Source organism: Python bivittatus, unplaced genomic scaffold, assembly GCF_059951505.1.
Source record: "Python bivittatus isolate LINGU-HERP-01145 unplaced genomic scaffold, Pbiv_v1 ctg000220_np1212, whole genome shotgun sequence".
Classification (NCBI taxonomy): Eukaryota; Metazoa; Chordata; class Lepidosauria; order Squamata; family Pythonidae; genus Python; species Python bivittatus.
The window spans coordinates 15,971,912-15,994,920 of NW_028277048.1; the positions used below are offsets into that span (position 1 = coordinate 15,971,912).

A 23,009-nucleotide genomic window follows, 5' to 3' on the forward strand; every position below is an offset into this window, starting at 1 on the left:
GCATGCACACACATAGTAGAGCTATACAAATTCTTCAAAAGAGGTGCAGCAGAATGTGTGGGAGCACATATGAAATACTTCTTTAATTGTTAAAGGAGCTGCATCTCTTCCCAGATTCACATGACTGCTTTTGACCTGCTCATGGCTGTTTTCATACGCATCTGCATATACAGCTACTTCACTTTGCTGACGGAAAAAAACATTCAAAGCGTATCTTTTGAAGGCTTTGCAGAGCTCTCTTTCTACACACACACATTTTATACTACTTATAGGTTCACTATAGACAGACACAAATGTATACTTATATGTGATATAGATAGAATTAAAGTTTTTCTCCAATTAAGTCTACAGTGCTTCCTTCATCGGATATACAAATTTCTCTTGTTCCTCACTGAATTTGTTTCTAATCTGCAATACTGTCATTGAGGCTTAGTATTACCGGTGCTAAAATGGTCTTTACTAGGTAAACATTTGCTCATTTTAACATTCTGAATCTCTTGGAATCAAAATACATATCAATTAAAATATGTAACGTGATTAAAATGTAGTTCTCAAACTCCTTTTTGGGATATAGTTAAACTAATGGGTTGCAGTTATATTTTCTCATATTAAGCACTATTGCAATATACATGTGATGAACCAATTTGTTCCCTTACACTCCCAGTTGAATTCAGTGGAGCTTTTTCTTAGGTTTGCTAGCAAGTGAAAGCACTCCAGGGCTTCAGTTCTTGAACTAGTGAGCAAGATCCATTAAGCAGAGTGTGATTTCCTTCTAAACACTCATACACAAATAAGTTTACATATATCCAACTTGGCGTCTGTCTTTTTCTGTTCTCCATATACAGTATCTCACAGCAATCCTGTGGGACCAGTTATTCAGAGGTCCAAATTCATTCAACTGGCTGTACCTCCGCGTAGCAGTTTCAACATGGCCTCCTCAGTCCTTGTCTATCACCAAACTGATTATTACAGTGCCCTGTATTCCTCTGCTTAATGCTGGAGCAGATGGCTACAACGTGAAACCTAACATAAAGTAATGTATATACCATAATAATTGTTGTGCCAGATTGAATCGCAATAAGGGCCATTTAATTAGGCATTCAGTGTTCTCAGCAGCATCCAACCCAATGTCTCAAGGACTTGCAAGCAGCCCACAGACTTCACCTCTTTTTTCTCAGCCGTTCGTTTTTAAAGCTTCATTTAGTTCAATCCATCTGGAAGAAAAGGAACCTTGTTTGCCAATTATTGGAGCTGCTCTGCTCTTGTCTGCTGCAAAAAGCTGCTGCATTTCTGGCATCACTACATCTTCATGTGTCAGACTCCATCTGATTTCTGCAGTTTTTGCAATATCTGCCCAAATGGCTCTCTGTTTCTTGGAAAAGTAAGCAGTGGTGATGATTAAAAGGTTTTACTGTATGCATATCTTCCTGGCTGGGACATTACTTAGAGGCTTAGAGAACAGGGAGGGAGGGAGGAAATATCTCTGGTTATATAGCCAGTTTCAACCATATTCCTCCAGCACTAGTAGAGGACCGGATTTATAACTTATTGCATTTATTACATATCTAACACCCATGAGAAATTCTGTGCACTTCAAAATTGTGCTTCAGTTTGAACAATGTTGTATCTCTTGACGTAACTAAAAGCTGATTCACATGACTTTCTTATTTAAAATTATATCCATTTTTAATGTTGCAGGCACATGCATACGTATATATGAGCATAAATCGTTTTCATAGATTTTCTTACACAGTTTAAAGGGAGTACAAAATACAGCTCAGTCATGATGCCGTTTGGAAGTTAGAAGTGGACAGAGAGCCCTGAAAAGGTGTTTCATCAGCAAGAGGGGAGCCTTTACCTGGATGGTTCAGTTATATGCTAGAAAATTATGCAAGGATGGATCACCAGGATCACCAGTGTCCTTGTCAAGGAAATAAGATGTTTCAGGGTTGAACAGAAGCAACCTAGAAGCCACTGGATCAATATCCCTGGTTCACTGTTAGATTCTAGGACTGGGTCCCATTCCTATTCCAACCTCAGGTTAGTGCAGGTGTTTTCTCATAAAAAATAAGTCTTCTTTGAGATAAGCTGTTCCTGATGACTTAATGTGCATATCCATGTAGTTGTCTTGGCAACAATTGGAAGTGATTTGTCATTGCCTTCTGTGATGTTTTTCAACTTCCCATCCTAGCTACAAAGTTGGGATTTCCTAAGAGTCTCCCATCCAAGTACCAATCAGGTCTGACCCTGCTTAGCTTTCTATCAGCCAAAGTCACAAGGTGTTGCCATCAAAGGTTATGTTCAAAAGGAAAGGACATTAAAAAAATAATGCTGGCAACTAGAATCTTCTTCCCTGTCTCCACATAAGCTAGCAGGGTTCTGAAAGTGGTAGATGATCTATTAATTTACCCCATGATAGGTCCCACTCTGCTTGAGACCATTGTGCCCATGTTGAAATATATGTTAATCCTATTTGGCTTATTCTTAAACAGAACAATCCTACATTTTACTTCTAATGCCAGGACTTTTAAAGAGCACCTGAGCACTGAGCATTATACACTGGGTTCCCAAAATGGTGCCTCCAGATATCTACCTTGCCATCCACAAGTTCCTTGCTCTCCCTTTATTTAAAGATTCATTTTTTTTAAGGGAAATTAGCAGGCTGCAAAGCAAAGTACTGACTTTACTTATGAGAATGTTCTGGGCCCTTCATGTACACCAGACACATTCTTAGAAAATAAAAATGATAGGGAGCGGTAGCAGCATGCTACATTTGAAAAAGTTTGAAAAATACAGAAATAAGAGGAAGGCGTGGACAGCATTCCAAGAGGAAGTGATGGTTGGCAGCAATATTGTCCATTTGATTTCTAGTGACTGAGTGTTTTATGACTTACTTACCCACTGTGGCAGTTATTTTGTGAGAGTACCCCAGAACATGGTTTCAATTCCAAGCACATCTACCAGCCCCAAACATTTCAGAACCTGTATCAAGCCTGTTAAAGTACGAGCACTTTTTGACAGCATGTTAAAAAGTCTTTTGAAAAACCAGTCAAAAGGATCATTTTAAATAACTAGGAATAGAATAGTCACCCCCAGATTAATAAGCTGTAGTCTTTAAAAGAAAAAAAGGAAAGGAAAGCATAGACCAGGTTCAATAATTCATTTGGAGAAGATTTGTCAACTTTCATCTCAGTTAATGAAGGGAGAACCGACACAAGTGCTGGGTTGAACAGACATGGTCTTGAAGACTTTATTCTATTATGTAACCCTATCCCACAATATAGCATCACGGTCTATGACTAGCCACTGGAAGAAAAGCTATTTACAGTCACCACACAGGATATACTTACCATTCACTTTTGTGTCAAGCAACTCCAATTCTGTCTCTATGAACTCTTGTCATCATAAGATGAGAATCGAAACCAAGTTGTATGACTGTTTTGAGGGATGATTTGCCCCTTGCTTCAAGATTACCATTTCTCAGAGAAGTCACTGAGTACCATTGTATACTGTCACCCATTGCTTAGTCATGTAAACATATGCAAGCATTAAATTGCCTACTGTGTGGACTTCATGGATTAATTGATCCTATTATTGGTTGAATACACTAAGGATACCTACCTCATTAAGCCCCATTCCTACATGAGTTAGGAGCACCTTGTAGCAAGTCAGTCCACAGGCGTTGCCCAGTTACAGACAAATATATTTACCTATTTGTCCTTACCAACAAAAACCACAATTTTTCTCAATTTATAAAAGTCTTGCTCAATTCTTATTCCCATTGTTTAAACAAGCTCTCTTAAAACCTGGCTGAATTAACCAAATTAATGGAGGGAAAGTAGCAATTTGCTATTCCCAATCTTCTATAAATGATAGGCATTGGTGAATTTTTCAGTGATGACCTTGAATAAGTTCCATCCCACTCAAGTCCCATTTGGTTGTGATTTTTTTTTCTTTCTGAATATTCCTGAGCAATAATGAAACAAAGGAGGAAGAGTCTCTTGAACTTTTACTAGCTGCATACAAAGAGGAAAAATAACTTTTCTAAACTTTGCACAACAAACTCCACTTTTCAACATTTCTTCTTCTATACATCTATTGTCTATAGGATCCCTGCACTCTTCTATGTCTGGGAAGAATAAAAGGAATAAAGTAACTGGTATCAGCTGGAACATCAAGTGAAGAGACTAGCTGGAAGGAACAGTCCTCTAAATAATTTTCATATCCACCTTAAGGCACTGGAGTCGCTCCACCTTAAAAGTATGAACCCTGAGCTACAGCCCATCCCTTTGCCTGATGCTGATGCTGCCGATTCCTGCAGCAGGAGGGGGGGGGAATACAGGCACTGCAAGCAGCATCCCAGGGTACCACAGGCGTGGAAGACTTACCAGCCCAGCTGAGAGAGCCAACTGCTCTGCTGCTGTGGGGTGACAATCTAGGAAAGGCTCCCCCTTTTTTGGTCCTCCCTTGGAGAGTGCCTGAGTGCAACCTGCTTTTGCCTTCCTCTGTCTCTCATCTTTCCTTGGGAATTGCATCTCCTGCTCCTCTTCACTTCTAGCTACAAAAGCTGCACACTAGGACAGAGCCCCATTGCCCAGCCAGCATGACTACCGAAGTCAATGAATGCAGCATCAAGGTGCTCTGTAGGTTCCGGCCCTTGAACCAGTCGGAGATCCTACGGGGAGATAAATTCATCCCAGTTTTCCAGGGCGACGACACCGTCATCATTGGGGTAAGCAAATACTGGAGGTGAGAGAAACGTGCAGATTTGTTTCGGGATGCTTCTGAAACGAAAGGCTTTCACCACTTGATCCTCTTAGCCAGGCCTGTTCTGGAAGGCAGACTGCCCTTGGGAAAGAGCCAGTCCTCTTAAAACCAGCGGGTTCTTTTTATGCTTAAATTCAGCTCTTTTGTGTCCTAAGGAACCATCCAGGTGGAATCTTTTACTCTTCCTGCTAGCATAAAAGCCCATCAGCATAAACAAGAACGCATCTCCATCTGTCTGGGGAAAATTGATAATGGTAGGAAGATGCTTTGAGTTTTGTATGTGTGTTTGCATCCTTAGGCTTGAAGCCACTGGGTGTGGCTAGCTTAGCTATTGGTTTGGCTCCTTGGGAAAAATAAAGGAACCTCTTAGAATTGGGTGGAAAACAAAACAAAAAAATCATCGTAAATGCAATGTTGGTTTCTCTCCCCCAAAGTCTCTTTGCAAGTCATGTATTTTCTTCTCTTTCCAAACCTTAAAATTATTCTGCCAGCTCAAATTGAAATTATGCTGCCTCTTCTCCCCCACATCCCCACCTACAGAGTATTCACTCAAAGATGTAAAGTTGATATCTAATTTGATTTTCCAACATCAGCGGTTGTGATTTTCTGGCAATGCCCACTGCATCCTACCCACCCCCACAATGCTCCATGTTCAGTTTCATTCATAAGTATAAGAATACGAGTTAACCTTATGCAGGTGGCTTGCTAAATAGTCTGCAGGTTGTTTACACAAGTCTGACAACACCCCGAAGCTTGTCCTTGGGGGTCTCTGTGTTTGCCACTTTTTGTTATAATTCTGGGTTTTTGTCCTTCAGATTGTTTGGATATTTTGGATGTTAAAAACACCCTCTAAGGGGAGGGGTCAGAATTGATTTTGCTTGGAGTGGAAACAGATACGCTGCTACCATGCTGAACAATTACGCTTCTCTCTCCTCTCATAATGGGCCAAGGCCACAAGCTATTATTTTATCAGTGGCTAGTTACAATTGGGGGACTAAAAAATGCCGTAGATGTTCAAGAAGTGGCTAGTTGTTGCTTTGCAGAGGGCCAGCAGGTGAATAATCCACCTCAACAGTCCTCAAAATATAAGTAGGGTCTCATCCACTGAGCAGTTATGCAATTATATACAACTGACGGGTATTAATTTAAGGTTAGGCTGGTCCCACCCAAGGTGACCCAGCTACTTGTGATATATAGGAGAATTCAAACTCCCAAATAGACTACTGTACCGCACATCTCTTTTTGGTTCCAGGATGTCTCCCTATCCCCTTGCAGCAGAGAAAGTTATCAATCTGCTTGGCCTGACTCCTTTCCTATTGTACTGGCAAATTAAGACCTGTGATCTCAAATTTATTTTCCACTTGGATGCCAAGTTGTTTTTCCCTTGTCTTGGCTTGGAAAAGGCTAGCATGTAAAAAAAGCCTTTTGATCTGGTCCTGCTGCACTGCAAAGTCATTCCAGCTGGTGGGTTCAGCAGAGATTTTCAGTGGAGCTCCTTAACACGATGGGCCTGTGTTTGCAATTGGTGTGATTTCTTTCTTTCTTTCTCTTTGTAAAGCCTGGACTACAGCTGTCTGTTCATTTAAACTAGGATCAAACTATTTGGAATTGCTTAAGCTCTACCCCAAACATCACCAGATCAGTTAAGACTGGTCTATTAAAGGATGGATTCATTTAGGCACCTGAAGTTGGGTAGATTTTTGCCTTTCCTGAAAGACAACCCTGGTTCTTCTTCCTTTGGAAGAAAACCCCAGTAAGGCATGAATTTCACTGCAGAGAAAGCAGGCAGCAGGATGCCTGGGCTCAGCTGCTTGGTCATCACTCAGAGCCGTGACTAGGAGCCTTCCTTTCTAGGGACCACTCCCTTCCTTTGTGTTCAGCTCTAGGCCATCCTGGATCCATCTCTAAGTTGCATCCTTGCTTTTATGCCCTCATCATCTTGATCCTCTGCCCTTTACTGCTCTTTCTAGCTGAGATTACACAAGGCATCTAGGGTTTTTTATTGGGGGGGGGTCTCCTTTGGCTGTGGCAACAGATAAAGCCACTGGTTTTGCAATCCGATATAGGTGCAACTTGACTTTTCATCCTCAGCACCTGCTTCTTGTCGTGGCTGAACGGGGAAGGATAACTGGAAATAATGTTATTCTTATGAGCAATAGTGATTATATATGTATTTATTATTTAGTTTGCTGGGGGGGGGGTTCCATTGATGCTGAACCAATTTCCAAGCTGAAAAGAGCTTATGTTAGTAATTGGTTTTGTTACACATCAAGGAAAACAGTCTAATTAACTGTGGCTTTTTTCACCCTGAATATTCTGGGAAAAGTTTTCTAGGGTTGTTGTTGTTGTTGTTTTTTTGGTGATTCTCTAGTCTGGTAAAAATGGTTAAAACACTGTTGCTTTTGGATATGTTCTGATGAGCCATCATGACTATGTAACTTTTTAAATTTGCTATTAATATCTCTGCTTATAAAATAGGAGTGAGCTGTATACAATTCATGAACACCTTTTCTGAAACCCTGACAATTCTCAGAAATTGTGCTGCTAAGTATAAGCAACTACTCACCACAAAATGGTGACAGTATTTCTCACCATTATTTAGTAGATATACAAGAAATCCTGTGCATAATACTTTGCTATGTACTAACACAACCTAGATTTTTTAGAAAAAGTCCTAAAGATAACTAACCTGAAGAAGTCTTACCACACCCCCTTTTGCAACATCACTTCACCATCAAACCCATTCCATCACTTGGGCCCAGCAGAAAAAGGGAAAAATGAAGGGTAGCCTTAAGTCCCTGAAAAATTTCTTGTCTCTGTTATAAAGGACTGGCTATAACATGTACATCAGTTTACCTATCCTGTAATATCCAGTTAAGGTGGATTCTAAACCTATCATCTTCACCAGCATGAATAATGGAAGACCTGGCTGGGTTGATATTCAAAATAATTGGAGACTCTTTTCTGAAGGGAGGCTGTTCTGGACAATCCTCAGGAGGAGCTAAAATGAAAGATGGGTCTGCTATTGGCCTTGGCAAGAAACTCTATTTCTGGGAGGCCTGTCACAGCTAAATTGGTCGTGCAACATGCAATATGAGTTAGCTACGTTTGGAATCCTTTAGTCTTGGAAACTATTCAGGTTTGTGGACCTCTCTAGAATAAAGATTCTATAGTTGTAAATGGGAATGAAAAGGGTTGCATGGTGCAACCCAGAGAATGGACCTCCCATTGTACCAGCACTGAGAAGGAATTTTATGGAAGCTGGTAAGAAACAACATAGGCATTGGTAGAACATCTCTCCTGTCTAATTTTTTATTTAATGTTTAATTTTTGTTTACTTGGTTTATTTATTCACTATAGTTCTATACTATACCACACAGAAATAGAAAGTTCTGTTGTAGTTTTAGAAAACCCTAAAACTGTAAAGTATTCAAAGCAGAATGAAAACAGCAGCAGAATACGGTGTAAAACTAGCAATAGGGAAGAAAAATAGCATAAATGGGCCTAGGAGACATAAATAACTTTTAGACTGAAGTTATTTGAAAGATAAAAATACCACTGATACAAAAACAAAAGGCAAAGGAAAGGCAAGGTGCAAATCTCCCTGGAGAAATCATTCTACAAGCAAGATGCCACCATGGTAAAGTCATTTTTCTAAAAATCGCCCTCCTCACTCATATAAACTTCAGAATGCAAAAAAAGCAAATTTACTTAAATTGATTCGTTTCCAATGAATATCATAATATTAATTTTTATTAGATTTACCTTCTCATTTGTGGCAATGAAGATATAGAGCAACCTTTTGATTCACTTTTCCTCCCAACTTGGACACCCTCCTGATAAGTGGACTTCAACTCCCAGAATTCCCCAGTCAAAATGGCTATTGCGGAGATTTCTTACGCTTGAAATTTACAGAACTAGGAAGCAGCGAGGCTGGAGAAGTGAATAAAAAGGTACTATTTAAATCCAATACAAGTAACTACAAATTGCTTTTTAAAAAAGCCAAGTAATATGACTGTTTGGTTATATATAATATTTAGTTATAAAGCATAACTAAATATTATATATATAATATATATAAATATATATATATGTATGTATGTATATTATATAATTATATGTAAAGCATAACTAAATATTATATATAATATAATTATATATTTCCAAAAGGGAAAATCTGAATTTTTTAATATTGGTAGTATAAAAGTTGCAGATTGATAACCTGCTACAATAGTACTGTATATGATTTTATTGATTTCATTACATTCTGCATCTCTGCATTATGGATGAAAGCTACCTCACATGGCGAAAATGCTGCTTTTACTATCTGCTCCCTCAACCCTCTCATAGCAAAACAGCAACAACTCATTACAATATGGGGTGTTGCAAGCAGTTCCCACAGAGAATTCAAGTTTTTTCCATCTCTGCACCTCTGTCGGAAGCAGTGTGCCTGCTGGCCTGTTGCTCCCAACCTTTGCCTGCCTCTTGGGGGTACAGCTTCCTGCCAGCTGCCTGGCATACTGTGACTCCCGACTTCCACAGTACTCAAGAAGTGTTAGAGGGACCATTTTGAATCTGCTCTGATTGAGATTATCCCCAGAGTAAGCAGGGTGGCTTTGCGCTCTGCTGGCAATGGCTTGCATCCCCAATGAGCTGTTATGCGTCGGAGTTGATTGTTTTGTGATGACGCTAAGCAGGTAATATATTTTCTAAATCATCATCATTATAGCCTTCACGATGATTTACTCACCTGCTAAGAGGTTTCTGGCATGGAAACACACGCTTAGCAAATATAAAAATCTACCTTGTGAAAACCAAGTGAGATCTAACTTTGATGGCCATTTGTGCAGGGAGAAAGAACAGAACAGAACAGAACAGAAAAGAAAAGAAAAGAAAAGAAAAGAAAAGAAAAGAAAAGAGAAATCACTTCACTGTGAAAATAAAAGAGAAGACAGATTTGCCTAAAATTTGCATATTCCAATCTGTATATTGAAATACATACTTAACAGTAATTATTGGATTTTAAATGGAACCCAAATGCACTTCAGCATAGTATAAAAGACTATGACCAGAAGATCATGTCCCTGCAAAACCTGCTGTACAGGTGCTTACCAGCAATGGACCTTCCAATTCTTAAACCAGGATGGCTTGTGTACGGTGTTCTACCGTATTCTATTTACTTTGTCCCCTCTGAACCAGCCTGTTAGGTTTCCATGTTGGCCAAGGAAAAAGCCAGCCTATTCACTCCATTCTGTATGGAATTTCTTGTTGCTTATGGCTAACAAGTACAGAAAGTTGTTCTTAAGCTGCATTATGAAATACCTTTATTAAGGGACAGCCTACCTATTATCATAGGATGCTTATTTTGCTCATTTTCAAAGGAATCTTCGAAATAGATGAATATTCCCATCTTACCGAAAGGGAACTGAGATGAATTTTACTAGTGACATTGTCCTCTACAATATAACATTTTTATTTCTGAGTGAAACTAACAGTGCAGCTGAATGTACACTCCTGATATTAATCTTATTAAATTCCTTGATTCTTTTCCTATAAAAGTGTGTATAGGAATATCACCTAGCTACTACTTTTGAAACTTGCATAAGACAGACCTGTTCTCTAGGTTGTACATAGACTGTAGTGAGGAAGAGAGGTAGCTTTGTTATTGAGTCAGAAGTGGAAAGGCGACAGAGGAAGTACCACTTGCACAGTTTAATATAAATAAACCAAATACAGAACATATTTAGGAAAGAACATTTGGGTCCAGACTAAGGAAACAGGATTCTGGGGAAAACTTGTATTCCTTTCCCTGACAATGTGTTTGTGGAATGCCGAGCTAGGAAGGATCATAACATGAGGAATGTTACAGGCATTCATTCTTTATGAGATTCTTAGACAGGCAGACCTCTAAAAAGTGAGAGAAATGTTGTAAATTAAGACTCTATGTAGATAATAGAACTATTGGTGACTGAGGAAGAAAAAGAAGTATTTCAAAACATACAGACAAAGAACAAACTGATGTTTCTATCTTAACCTGGTAAAAGAGCTATTAGCCATTCAATTAAATAATCTGTGAGAAAGAAGTTCAAACAATTCACTTAATGAAGGTTGGAATTTTACTGATTTACTTTCCAAGATTCTGTATTCTAACCGTTTTTCCCCCTGGAATTAAACCAGATTTATGAAAGTCCATGTGAATCTTGCTTCCCTGGCCTTGTGTTGCTGTTTAGACATTTAGCACATATTGAAGTCTGGCCCTGGCAGATTGAGTGGAAGAGACCGATCAATGGTTCAACAGTCAAGAAGGCAGGCCCAGCAGGTGTTGTGGAGCACTAAGAACACGACAAGACACTTAGATATCCTGGTCATCCACTGCAGCAGGAGAGGTCTCCAGCTGAAACAGATTAAGGTCTCTATGCCACTGGATTAAGGTCTGTTATGCCGAGAGACTGGGACTACCCCTGTGCAATGGCTGTTCCACTTAAATCTTCATCATGCACAAGTTTCTGTTGTGCAATTCATTTTCATCTTCATCTACAATTCATCTGCAAATCATCTCAGACCAAACCTAATTCATTGAGCCCTGCGGCGATGGGGGAGTGGCAAAGCAACAGGTGGAGATGACCACTGACAGTTATAGTCACAAACCTGCTTGTGGGTGGCCCTTGGACCAGTGTCTTTCATCTCAGTACCTGGGGCAGCAAAGATATCCGGCAGCATCCAGGGCGACTGGGCAGCCCTTCTAGGATAGCACTGCCCACCCTTGCATGAGGGAGGGGTTAGAAAAGGTACCCTAAACATTGCCTGCCCCACAACATCTGGCTAGCTAACTGCAGCTGGCAGATCATCTCCTTAGCGGTCGAGTATCAAGAAAAACAAATCAAAGGAAACTAATTTTTGGAGCCTGGAACGTCCACACCTTGCTGGATAGACACAAGGTGTCAAGGCCTGAAAGACAAGCAACACTCATAGCAGCTAAACTTTGCCGTTTTAGCACTGACATTACTGTACTCAGTGAGACAGGCTGGCAGATGAGGGTTCATTACAAGAAGCAGTGAGTGGATATATGTTCTTTGGAAAGGGAAACCGCAGACTGACAACAGGACTCATGGAGTGGGTTTTGCGATCAAAACTGCTCTGCTGAAGAACATCTCTACTCTAACCACTGGAATAAATGAACGTTTTATGAAGTTCTGCTTTCCTCTCAGCAAGTCCTGGTATATCACCATTGTCAGTGCCTACGCACCAACTCTCATGAGTCCAGACGAAGACAAGGAAAGTTTGTACGAGGACCTGGACCAGATTATTCAAACAACCCCTGCCAGTGACAAACTTGTCATTCTGGGCGACTTCAATGCTAGGATGGGGACAGATGACAACTGGGAGAGAGTCCTCGGGAGACATGGGGTGGGAAAACTAAATACGAACAGCCTGCTGCTTCTGAGTAAATGTACCAAGCACAACCTGTGCATCACTAACACATGTTCAGACTTGCAAACAAGTACATAACTACCTGGATGCATCCCAGGTCCAAACACTGGTACCTGCTTGATTATGTCATAGTACATCAGCATGACTTCAAAGACATCACCATCACCTAAGCTATGCGAGGTGCTGAGTGCTGGACAGATCATAGGCTGGTCCAGTCAGTCCTCAACCTGCACATAACCCCATTACATAGTAAGCAATCAAGGACTGTCATAAAGTCATTCAACATCAGCAGACTGGAAGACCTGGGCCAAATCCAGCATTTCCAAGATGTACTTAATGAAAATTCTCTGGCAATTTACCCCTTGTAGGAACCTGTTCTGAAAAGTGGACACAGTTTAAAGATATCATCATGCAGACTGCAACAACTATACTCGGACTGAAAACCCGGGCACATCAAGACTGGTTTGATGAAAACCACGAGACCATTTCAGCAGCCTTCCAGCCCAAGAACAAGGCCTATGCAGATTGGCAGAATGATCCATCATCTGTCTCAAAGAAAGACAAGTTTAAGCACCTGAAGTCCAAAGTGCAGATGGAACTGTGAGAAATGCAGGACAAGTGGTGGCAGGGAAAGGCTGAGCAGGTGGAACGCTATGCAGACATGCATGCCATCAGAGAGTTCTTCAGTGTCATAAAGTCAGCTTATGGTCCTTCTAAATCAGGATGGTCCCCCCTGCTGTCATCTGATGGGTTGAGCCTGATCAAAGACCAGGAAGGACTGAAACACAGCTGGGCTGAACACTTTTCCAACCTACTCAGTAGGCAGTCCACAGTTGATCATGATGTCTTGCAGCAGATTCCTCAGCTGCCAGTCTTGGATGCCCTAGATCTGCCTCTGATGTACTGATGAGATCAAGAAAGCGATCTCGTAGATGAACTCAGATGAAGCAACAGGACAGGATGGCATTCCTGCTGAGATCTACAAAGCACTAGACCCAAACACTTTACAGGTATTCCAAGATATCTTGGAAGACATTTGGTCCACAGAGGTGATGCCTGACGACTTCAGCGATTCCCTCATTGTGGCTCTCTACAAAAATAAGGGAAGCAAATAAGACTGCGGAAATACAGGAGTATCTCACTGCTGTCTATTGCAGGCAAGATTTTTGCCTGCATTCTCCTGAACAGACTTGTCACTGTCTCAGAAAGGAACCTCCCAGAGGTGCAGTGTGCCTTTCAGCCAGAATGGAGTACAGCAGACATGATATCTGCCATGGGGCAAGTCCAGGAGAACTGCACTGAGCAGAACAAGCCTCTTTACTCTGACTTCATTGACCTGACAAAGGCATTTGACATTGTAAACAGGGAGGCTCTCTGGAATATCCTGAGACATTATGGATGCCCAAGGAAATTCATGAAGTTGATTCAGCTACTCCACAATGGAATGACAGGACAGGTTCTTTACAACAGTGATACATCAGCTGCATTTGCCATTTCCAGTGGGGTAAAACAGGATGGTGTGCTAGCCGCGGTCCTGTTCAGTCTCTTCTTCACTTGCATGTTGTCACATGCTGTCTGGGGTCTGAAGGAGGGAGTATACATCAGGTACCGATTAGACAGCTCTCTCTTTGACTTTCGCCACTTGAACACATGGACAAAGTGCCTCCAGACAGTCATCCAAGAAACCCTCTTTTCTGATGACTGTGGACTCCTAGTACACAAAGACAGTGATCTACAGTTAATGCTGAACAAATTCTCAGACACTACTATGCTCTTCAGCCTGACTGTCAACCTGAACAAGACTGAAGTACTTCACCAGCCCATGCCAAATACCAACCCCATAGAACCCAAAATCACTGTTGATGATACCCAGCTGACAAATGTAAACAGTTTCAAATACTTGGGAAGCATCAGCTCAAGCGATGGGTTTTTAGACAAAGAAATTGACTCCAGGATCAGCAAGACCAGCCAGGCACTGGGGCAGCTGCATACTAGAGTACTCAATCCACATACATCCCCACAAAGTTGAAAGTATACAGAACTGTGGTTATCCCTTCTCTTCTATATGGGTGTGAATCCTGGACTCTGTACCGAAGGCACATCAAACAGCTGGAGAAATTTCACATGCACGCTCTCCGCTCCATCCTCGGCATTTGTTGGCAAGACCGTGTCTCCAACCTGGAGGTCTTGGATCGCGCGGAGTCCATCAGCATTGAGTCCCTGATTATCAGAGCCCAGATGCAGTGGGTGGAACATGTCATCAGAATGGATGACCACCGTATGCCTCGCCAGTTGCTCTATAGTGTACTGGATTCTGGAAAGAGACCTCAAGGTCGACCATGCAAGCGCTACAAAGACGCTGTGAAAGAAACCCTACACCACTGTGACATCCAGCCAAGGGAACTAGAAGCTGCAGCTGCTGACAGAATCTACTGGTGAGCCCTGTGCTATGAGGTTTCCACTGGCTTTGAAGACAGGCACTGCCAAAAACTGATAGAAAACCATGAGCAGCATCACAGAATAACACCCACAGTTACAACAATGGACTTCCAGTGCCTCCATTGTGCTAGACTCTGCGCTTCCAGACTGGGACTGCAGAGCCACCTCTGTGTCCACAGATGAACTGCACAACAGCATGTCTTCTTCGAACCCCAAGGACTACCATACACATATACTAATTCCACATCTTGGGTGTCTGATTTTATAGATGTACATTTCGTTTGGGAAAGTACACATGGATAAAAGAGGTTTTATGTAAAAATAGTGTACAGTTTAGGTTATCTGCTGTTTGTCTGAACCATCAAGTAAATACTAGCTTAGAAAGGAGTGAAGGAGAAATCTTGCTGAAGTCCCTTCAGATATCCAAGATTGACAGTTCAGTTCCTTCTTACCTGCAAATTGTTGTGATAAACTTGATGTAGAAATGTGTGATTTGATGATGTAAATGGTATGCCATCCTAAATTAACTTTGCCATCTTTTGATAGTGTTGCTTACTGTTTCAACTTATATAATAGCTGTCTGTACTAAACAACCTCAGAAAATATCTGAAAATAAATACTGGGCATTTAAGATGCCTGGAAGACATATATCCTCCAGCAAATTTGACAGTAAAGTGCAAAGACTCAAACTGTGGTCAGTAATTAATAGCTTAACTAAAACACTGATACACAAAATGACTGTACTGAACGCAGAACAGTTGTTCACAAGGAACCGTTGGACCTCCAAGCATTGCTGAGCTAAACCTCCCAATAATTCCAGCCATCACGGCCAATGATGAGGGATGCTGGAGTTCAGCAACAACTGAAAGGCCACAGATTCTCCACCCCTGCCCTGAATGCTCTTCATACGACGGCCTGGCTGTCTCTTGCTGTTTTTACTGCCGCAGAATGTGAAATAAGTGGCCACTTTTCCTGCAGTGTATTTCTTTGGTGTTCCTGCAGTCAAATATGAGGATTGCTTTAAGGCAGAATAGAAGTAGCCACACCCCACGGGTTTTGGGGGGGAGGAGGAATATTTGTAGCCTGGCAACCATTAGAAGGAGAACTATACATACTGCAGAAAATCTCGCGGATAGGGTGAGGGGGGATGGACGAGGAAATGCAGAGAGCTGCATTTATGTGCATCTACTCAGTGTGGTGGCTTCTGACTTAGAAATGGGCGCCCTTCATCTAATCCAGTTCTGCTTTAGCATAGATGCCCTTTCTCCAGTTGTTTCAATTGGTCCTGATCGGTGCAAAAGCTTTTTTCTCTGTACTGGGGTGACTCTGTCACAGAATTGGAGGGGGGTGGGTCAGCAGAGGCATAGTATGATCATACTTTGCATTTTCACTGCCACAACCTTGAAATGATATCGTTTTTACGCTGATGTTATCTTTGAATCAGCTCTTTTCCTGACAGTGTGGTATTTTAGGTGTGGGGAATGTTATTGTATTGTATTCTGTCCCTCATTTACTCAGAGGATCAGTTGTTTATAAAGAGTTAAAACTTTATTTAACAGGAAGATTGTATGAACAGATAATATAGCTGTAGGTTGTGCCAGTTTAGTGGCACAGAATTCCATTTTTGTTTAGAGAATGATTATTTTTTCACAAGAGCCACAAATGTCTCCTCCTTGTTTTTTCTTCTTTTCTTTTATATACTATAGTTGTCTCCTTTTCCTTTCGTTTCCTTCTTTTTATTTAGTCAAATGTCCTCAAAACTTTATCCAAGTTGCCTTAGTTTCTGCCCAACTTTCCTAATAAGGAACTGTAACTCTTGCACTATTTCAACACAATGTAAGTAATTTACCATTTCATCACAAGGTGTTTGTGTTTCATAGAGAAATTAATGTTTGGGTGAATCAGCCTTAAAACAGGGAATACAAATGGATGGAACCTGGGAGGCAATAATATATTAAAAAGTAAAGTTACTTAAACAGTAACTTAATCTTGTCTAGTGTACAAGGCTTAACCTTGGATTTGGACAGCTGGTACTCTTTATTTCCTCAGTGTCTGACTTTCTTGACCTTTTTAAAAAGCAAGTTTCTAGCCCTCATTGTGAAAAATGTCTTTCAAAAATTGTAAGCAACATTTTGTGCAGTATCACAAGGAGTGTCTATAGATCTCACATGTACCAGAATTTCATACATTATATGATTTCTGGGTCGTGTTCGTAATTGTTTCTTGCTCTGCTTTTGGCATCATAGAATCCATTAAGAGCAAATAAATTAGATTCTGCCATTACTCACATATTAGACTCAGGATAGAGTGTACAACTTGAGCTGGCTAATGAGAAATTATCTATTGGATGAAGAAACAGTGTAGTATAAGTCAGTAGGCTTACTGACTTATACTACACTGTTTCTTCATCCAACAGATAATTTTATAGACTTTACTATATGGAGATAATGTGTGTTAGCTTAAATGCTCTTAAAATGGTAGACAAAGTCATATCAGCCATAACAGCTAAATAGATCAGTTCTGAAAGTGTCGACAGTACTGAATCCAATGTGTTAGGGATAAACAATAGGATGAGGGGAGGGTCCAAAATCTGTAGAGACAATATCCTTTTTTATAGACATTGTATAAAATTGCTGTAAGCATTCTGGTTTCAAGAATTTTTCATCAAGCAGCCATGTAAAGAATAAATATCAGGAGAGGAAAAAATGTATAATTTATTTTTATGGCTTTATTTATTACAAGCCTTTTTATGCCATTTCAATCAAGCAATCTAAGTGGTTTGCAAAAGCTATATAATAATCATCAACCATAATTGATGCTGGAACTACATCTGCACCAGGTCAGGTTGTTTTAAGGAGTGATGAGGAACCGTCAGATGTGCAAATTCGGTGTTTTAGGGTGCCAGATAGCATTAGATTGCAAAGAAGAAGCAAAGAAATATTTACAGTATAAATCTTCCACTTGGAAACATGAAGACCAAGTTTACACACTCAGAAGCAGCTGGCCGGTCACTTTTGAAACAGAATATCCAACTGAATGATCTAATTTTAAAAGAGTTATATACCTAACGACTCCTTTTCCGTCATCAAAATGTTATGAATATAGAATTTAGTTTGCTTTGGCAAAACATTTTGGCTTCTACAAGTACTTAACACCAGTGATTAGATGAACAAGGCACATCAATGGGAAACAGCAAGGTAATACTAAAACTTAAGGTTTAAACCAAGATAGAAATTAATTTTGAATCAGCTCCTTCTCTATTTCGTAACTACAGGGTTAGGGTAGTTTTTCTTGGCATGTGCAGAGTAAATAGCCTCCCTTGAGTTTAAATGCATCTATGGTACGGGTGGCCATGATTCCTAATATTTTTCATTTTAAAAATAAGATGTTGCTGCTGAATCTCTGATTGCTTTTCCATTGCTTATGAGTGGGAAAAATCTTGTCTATTTCATATCCTTTCCATTAAGTTGTGTGTCTTTATTATCCTCTCCCAGTTTTTCCTTTGATTTCCTGATGTGGCAAATACAATCATCCACATGCCCCACGTTGTTCCCCTTTTCTACATCCAGTATCCTGACATGGCTGAGCACAGATTAAGTCACTCAGCAACTGTTGCCTTGACTCTCCCAAAGCAGATTATGGGATTTTGCAGCTGCTTTCACTGAGAGAAGAAGCACATACAGAGGAAATTGATTATAACCTTAGCAGATCCAGCTAAGAAAATTGTGGTTGTAAATTAAAACAGACCAGGACTCCAGTTCAACTGCAGAAGAACCAAGCAGTTATTATCTTTGAGTCCATGCGTTGCAATATTTTTAATTTTCTGCTATTTATGCTTTCCTAGAGTTCTTGAGTATTGACGTCTTTATTTTTCTATCCCCTCTCATAAATAACCATATTTATTTGAAAGGAAGATGATTTTGAACTTAAGAGGATCCCCCTCCCTTCAAAAAGCTTGGTCAGAAAAAATTATATCTGCATTATCATAATTCTCAAAGAACCTAAAATAGCCATGCTATTTAAAGGCAAATTGTTTGGGGAAAAATGCTCTTCTTTCTTCCTTAAGTAGAGTGGATTTTCTTTTATTGTTCCTAATATATATAACCATATTTAAATGGACAATTTTTTAAAATTCTATTACAATCAAATTATATAATATCGTTGCATAAAATTTAAATGTTTTGCTTTCAATGTCTTAATCTATCCATATACCTCAAAAGGCATGTATGCGTGGGAGAGCTATAGTTTCTAGACAGTGCATTACAGTCTCTTCTATGACTCCTGAGAGTGGTGATCCCATGGGTGTTCCTCTGATTTATTGGTATATTTTTCCATCAGACTGAAAGTAGGCAATGAGGCAGAGGTTGATGAGGTTCATGATTCCATGTACTTCGATCTTAGTGTATTTGGTTAGGTCGGGTGTATCGTGTAGTACTGCTGCCATGGATGTTTTCACTAGTTCTGGGTCTATGGATGCAAAGAGTGCTGTGACATCAAATGAAACCATAATTTCATCCTCTATTTTTAGGTCTTTGATTTTCCGGAAGTGCTGTAGTGGGGAGTTGATAGAATATTTGCTCGCCTCTGTGAGATGTCCAAGCTTTTTTGTAAGTTCTTTCACTATGTGGTATGTTGGGGTTCCTGGTAATGATACAATTGGAATGAAGAATTATGTCAGGCTTGTGTATTTTTGGGCATCCATAGAAGCGTGGGAGGATGGGTCCACTGCTTTTCATCTGCCACTGTTCTTTTGTGATTTGGCCTTTCTTGGTTAGGTCATTAAGGGTTCTCTTGATCAGGTGGTCTACTTTCTATATTGGGTTGGTGTTTACTGGGATGTAGGTTTCTTTGTCCTCCAGTACTGTAATTTTTTGGCTTTTTGTATGTATTGTGATCTCTCCATGATAACCATAGTTCAGCCTTTGTCTGTTGGGAGGATGATGATGGTTTCGTCCTTCTGTAAGTTTTTGAGGTGTGCTATGTCTGCTATGTCCTCTGCTTTGAGTTGGTTCTGATTATGTGTTCTTCTGGCCTATGGTGTGATTGTCTGCCTTATGTTTTCTTGGGTCTCTGTGGCAAGTCCTGTGTTTTAAATGGTGTTTCTAAGGCTGCAAAGAATTCTAACTGATTAGCATCGTCTATTTTATAGTTGAGGTCTTTCTGGAGGATATTGTGTTCTGCAGTGGATAGTAGGCAGCTGGACAAGTTGACTACCCATTCGGGTTCAGGTACTTCTTTGATTCTGGGGTTTAGCTTGAGTAGTTTGTTTTTGAGTTTTGTTTTCCTTTCTTCAGCTTGTCTTAGGGAACAACAGAGTCTTGATGGTGATTGTCAGCATTTTTGTGTGTTCTGGGGTCATGGTTTGTTCCAGTTGCTCCTTGATGTTGTCTGTGGTGTGCTAGTATTTGTTTAGTCTGGGGTGAGCATCCATGATCATTAGCCATATCATTTTTTGGCTGCTTTGTTGAGCTATTTTCCATCCAGCTGTGCAGTTTATTGGAGTTTTGTATCTGACACTGGGGGACAGGACATGCTGTCGTAGGCATTAATGTAGGAAGAACAGTTCCTTCGTGGAGGCTTGCCTACATGCAGATTTCTCCCATTTGCATGATTTCTGAAGCATTAGACACCCATATGTGATACCGGTAGAAGAGAATATATGCAGCTCAGGGTTGAACTATGGAGTCCTTGGTGCTCTCTGAGCTTGGTTGTTTGCTTGCAGATACCTGACTAGGTAACATCATCAGTGCTAGTGACTGTGGGGTTTGCTCCCTGTTTATATACAGTAGCTTGCCCTGACAATGTTGGTGGGGGTGTGGTGTTCTCCTTGATTGGGGAATTGTTTTCTCCTTGATTGTTTGTCTGGTGTTAATCCCTGCTTATCTGGGTGTCAGCTGCTGGAGAGGATGGTTTCTGGTCTTTCTGTTTCCTTCTTAGCTTTCTTATTGTCTCTTTTGAATGGTGTGTAAATGTGTTTTATCTCTATGTGTCTATTGATGGCTGATTTGTCTGAACGCCAAGCTTCCAGGAATTCCCTAGCATTTTTGGATTTGGCTTGGTCTAGGATGCTCACAGTTTCCAGTAGGGGCTGTGAAGACAAGCAATGGGGCATATTCTAGGTGTCTGAATATCATTGCTCTAAAGAAGCTAGGATTAGCCAAAGTCAAACGATTTCCAGAGGGCTAGTCATGTTAAGTCTGCGGTGGCAAAAATAACATCCCTGAGGCCCCTTAAGGACTAAGCAGGAGTATGATGGCTTCTGCTTTCCTGAAGTCAAACCCACTTCAGCAGCTGCATCTGACAAAGTGGAGTCTAGCCCATGAAAGCTTATGCCATATGTCTGTGTGCATGTGTGGTTCATATTTAAATTGACACAAGACTCAACATGCTGAACTAACACTGGGGAAGGTTTGAAATTGGCCGTTATCAGTTACCTAGGTGCTTATTCACAGCTCAGTCATTATTAATTAGGTTATTGTTCTGTGTTCACCACCACCCTGCCACTAAAAATATGAACAAAATGCCAGAATCATTGAGGAGCAGGTGAGGTAATTCCCCCAAGTGCTATCTTTCCTGATTCTCCCCATTATTCTCATCCCACCTTTGGGATGAGTGGGACATTACCCTACTTTGGTAGTGTTGACTTTAATGCACAACAAGCAAATTAAGCAAAGCAAGTATAACCATGCCACGCCAAGCAGGAAAGCTGATATCGGGAAGCCATAATTAGAAGCCATAACTCCGAGGCTCCTTCTTGGCAGTCTGGCCTGAAGCTAATTAAACATGCACATAAGAATCCATGAACCTCTAATGAGTAATTTATTATGGAAGAGCTAAGAAGCGATTATGAATAAATTCCAGCAACTGCTGTGTGTCATTTATGACTTCTATTTATGATAATAAACATTCCATTTTCTTGCATGTTTTCCTCCCAACCACTCTGTGTAAAGGTCTAGATGTGATTCTTTTTTGGACAGAAGATACAGTTTCCATCTGTTTTTTGTTTTGGTCACAGTCTGAGATGGACTGAGGTTGTATATTTTTGACTGGGTAAGAATTAACTTTCACATCACCTTCCCTCAACCAATTTATATACAGCTTGAATATTAAATGCAGCATCTTGATAAGGGAGTAAACCAAGCTACGAAACAAGATTTCTGTAGGTAGAATTTGTCACTGAGGGATGTATGAGAAAGAAGATCTAATGCAACCTTCCTCAAATTGGTATCCTCCAATTTTTGGGAATTCATCTCCTGTAATTTACAGTTAGGATGGCCAATACTTCTTTAAGTCACCAGGTTTTATGGCTCTAGAGCAGTTAGCACTGACTGGTGTTGTAAACTATCTACCAGGCATTAGTACATACAGATTTTTGTTACAATTATAAATGTCAGTGGTAAATGAGGGGAAATGTTAAGCCAGAATCTCCTCTTCCTAAGAATAGCAGGGCAACCTACGGCCATCTTCAATACCAAACATCACTAGGAGTTAATGGCACAAAGCATGGGTCACATTCCAGTATTTATTTCTTTATTTCTTTATTTATCAAATTTAGTCACTGCCCATCTCACTCAACAAGTGACTCTGGGCAATTTACAATAAATAAGAGTAAAAGCCAATTAAAATACAATAACAGTAATCACAAATAAATAATATAATCCTAGAGATAGATGGTTTAAATAAATTATCAACCTCTGGAAGTGTCTTTAGAGTGCTAACCACCCCCAGGATTGGTTACCCCTCCTTGAGCCCCACACAAGCTGGCAGAGCCAGGTCTTCACCCCTTTCTAGAAGGCTAGGAGAGTGGGGGCCCGTCTCACCTCTCGGGGGAGAGTGTTCCACATGGGATGAAGTACACTGCATCCCATTCAAATGAATGGATTTGTGCACAATTAGTTGCATGCTGGACTGGGTCTAGGATCTTTAATATCTGAAGAAGTTTCAGCTATGTATTTGTAGGTAGGGATAGTTATAATGAAATTACTAAAGTATCTATTCTGTGCAAGTATGTAATGCAGATTTTTTTTTAATCATGCTAGTGAGTTGCAGGGGGATTTTAAGCTGAGTTTCCCTCTGGTTCTGGCCTTGTAGATCTCCAGCATGGTACCTGGAACTACCCGCGTCTCCACAGCAACCTTCCTCAGGCTTCCTGATGCATCAGATTGTTTAAAAGATAGAGCTGAGGTGGTATGGAATATCCTAAGAGATTGGAGGGAGAGATTAGGAGAAGCTGATACTTCTGGCAAATGAATGATTTGTGATTGGTCATGCCCATCATGGCATTCACCTTGTGAATATGCCCATGACAGATTCTCAGTATTACAAATGTGCCCCCTGCCTAAAAGGTTGCCTGCTCTAGCTTACCTATAGCC

At 40.5% G+C, this 23,009-nt stretch overlaps 1 protein-coding gene across 1 annotated transcript in view; it reads left to right on the forward strand.

The window, feature by feature from the left end:
• Positions 1-4,457: 4,457 nt before the first annotated feature.
• The window catches only part of KIF5A (kinesin family member 5A), a 56,098-nt gene continuing 37,546 nt past the window's right edge, over positions 4,458-23,009 (forward strand). The window contains exon 1 of the mRNA XM_088137969.1: positions 4,458-4,732. Coding sequence (XP_087994095.1) covers positions 4,604-4,732 — 129 coding nt within the window. The 5' untranslated portion in view covers positions 4,458-4,603. The remainder of the gene's footprint in view (positions 4,733-23,009) is intronic.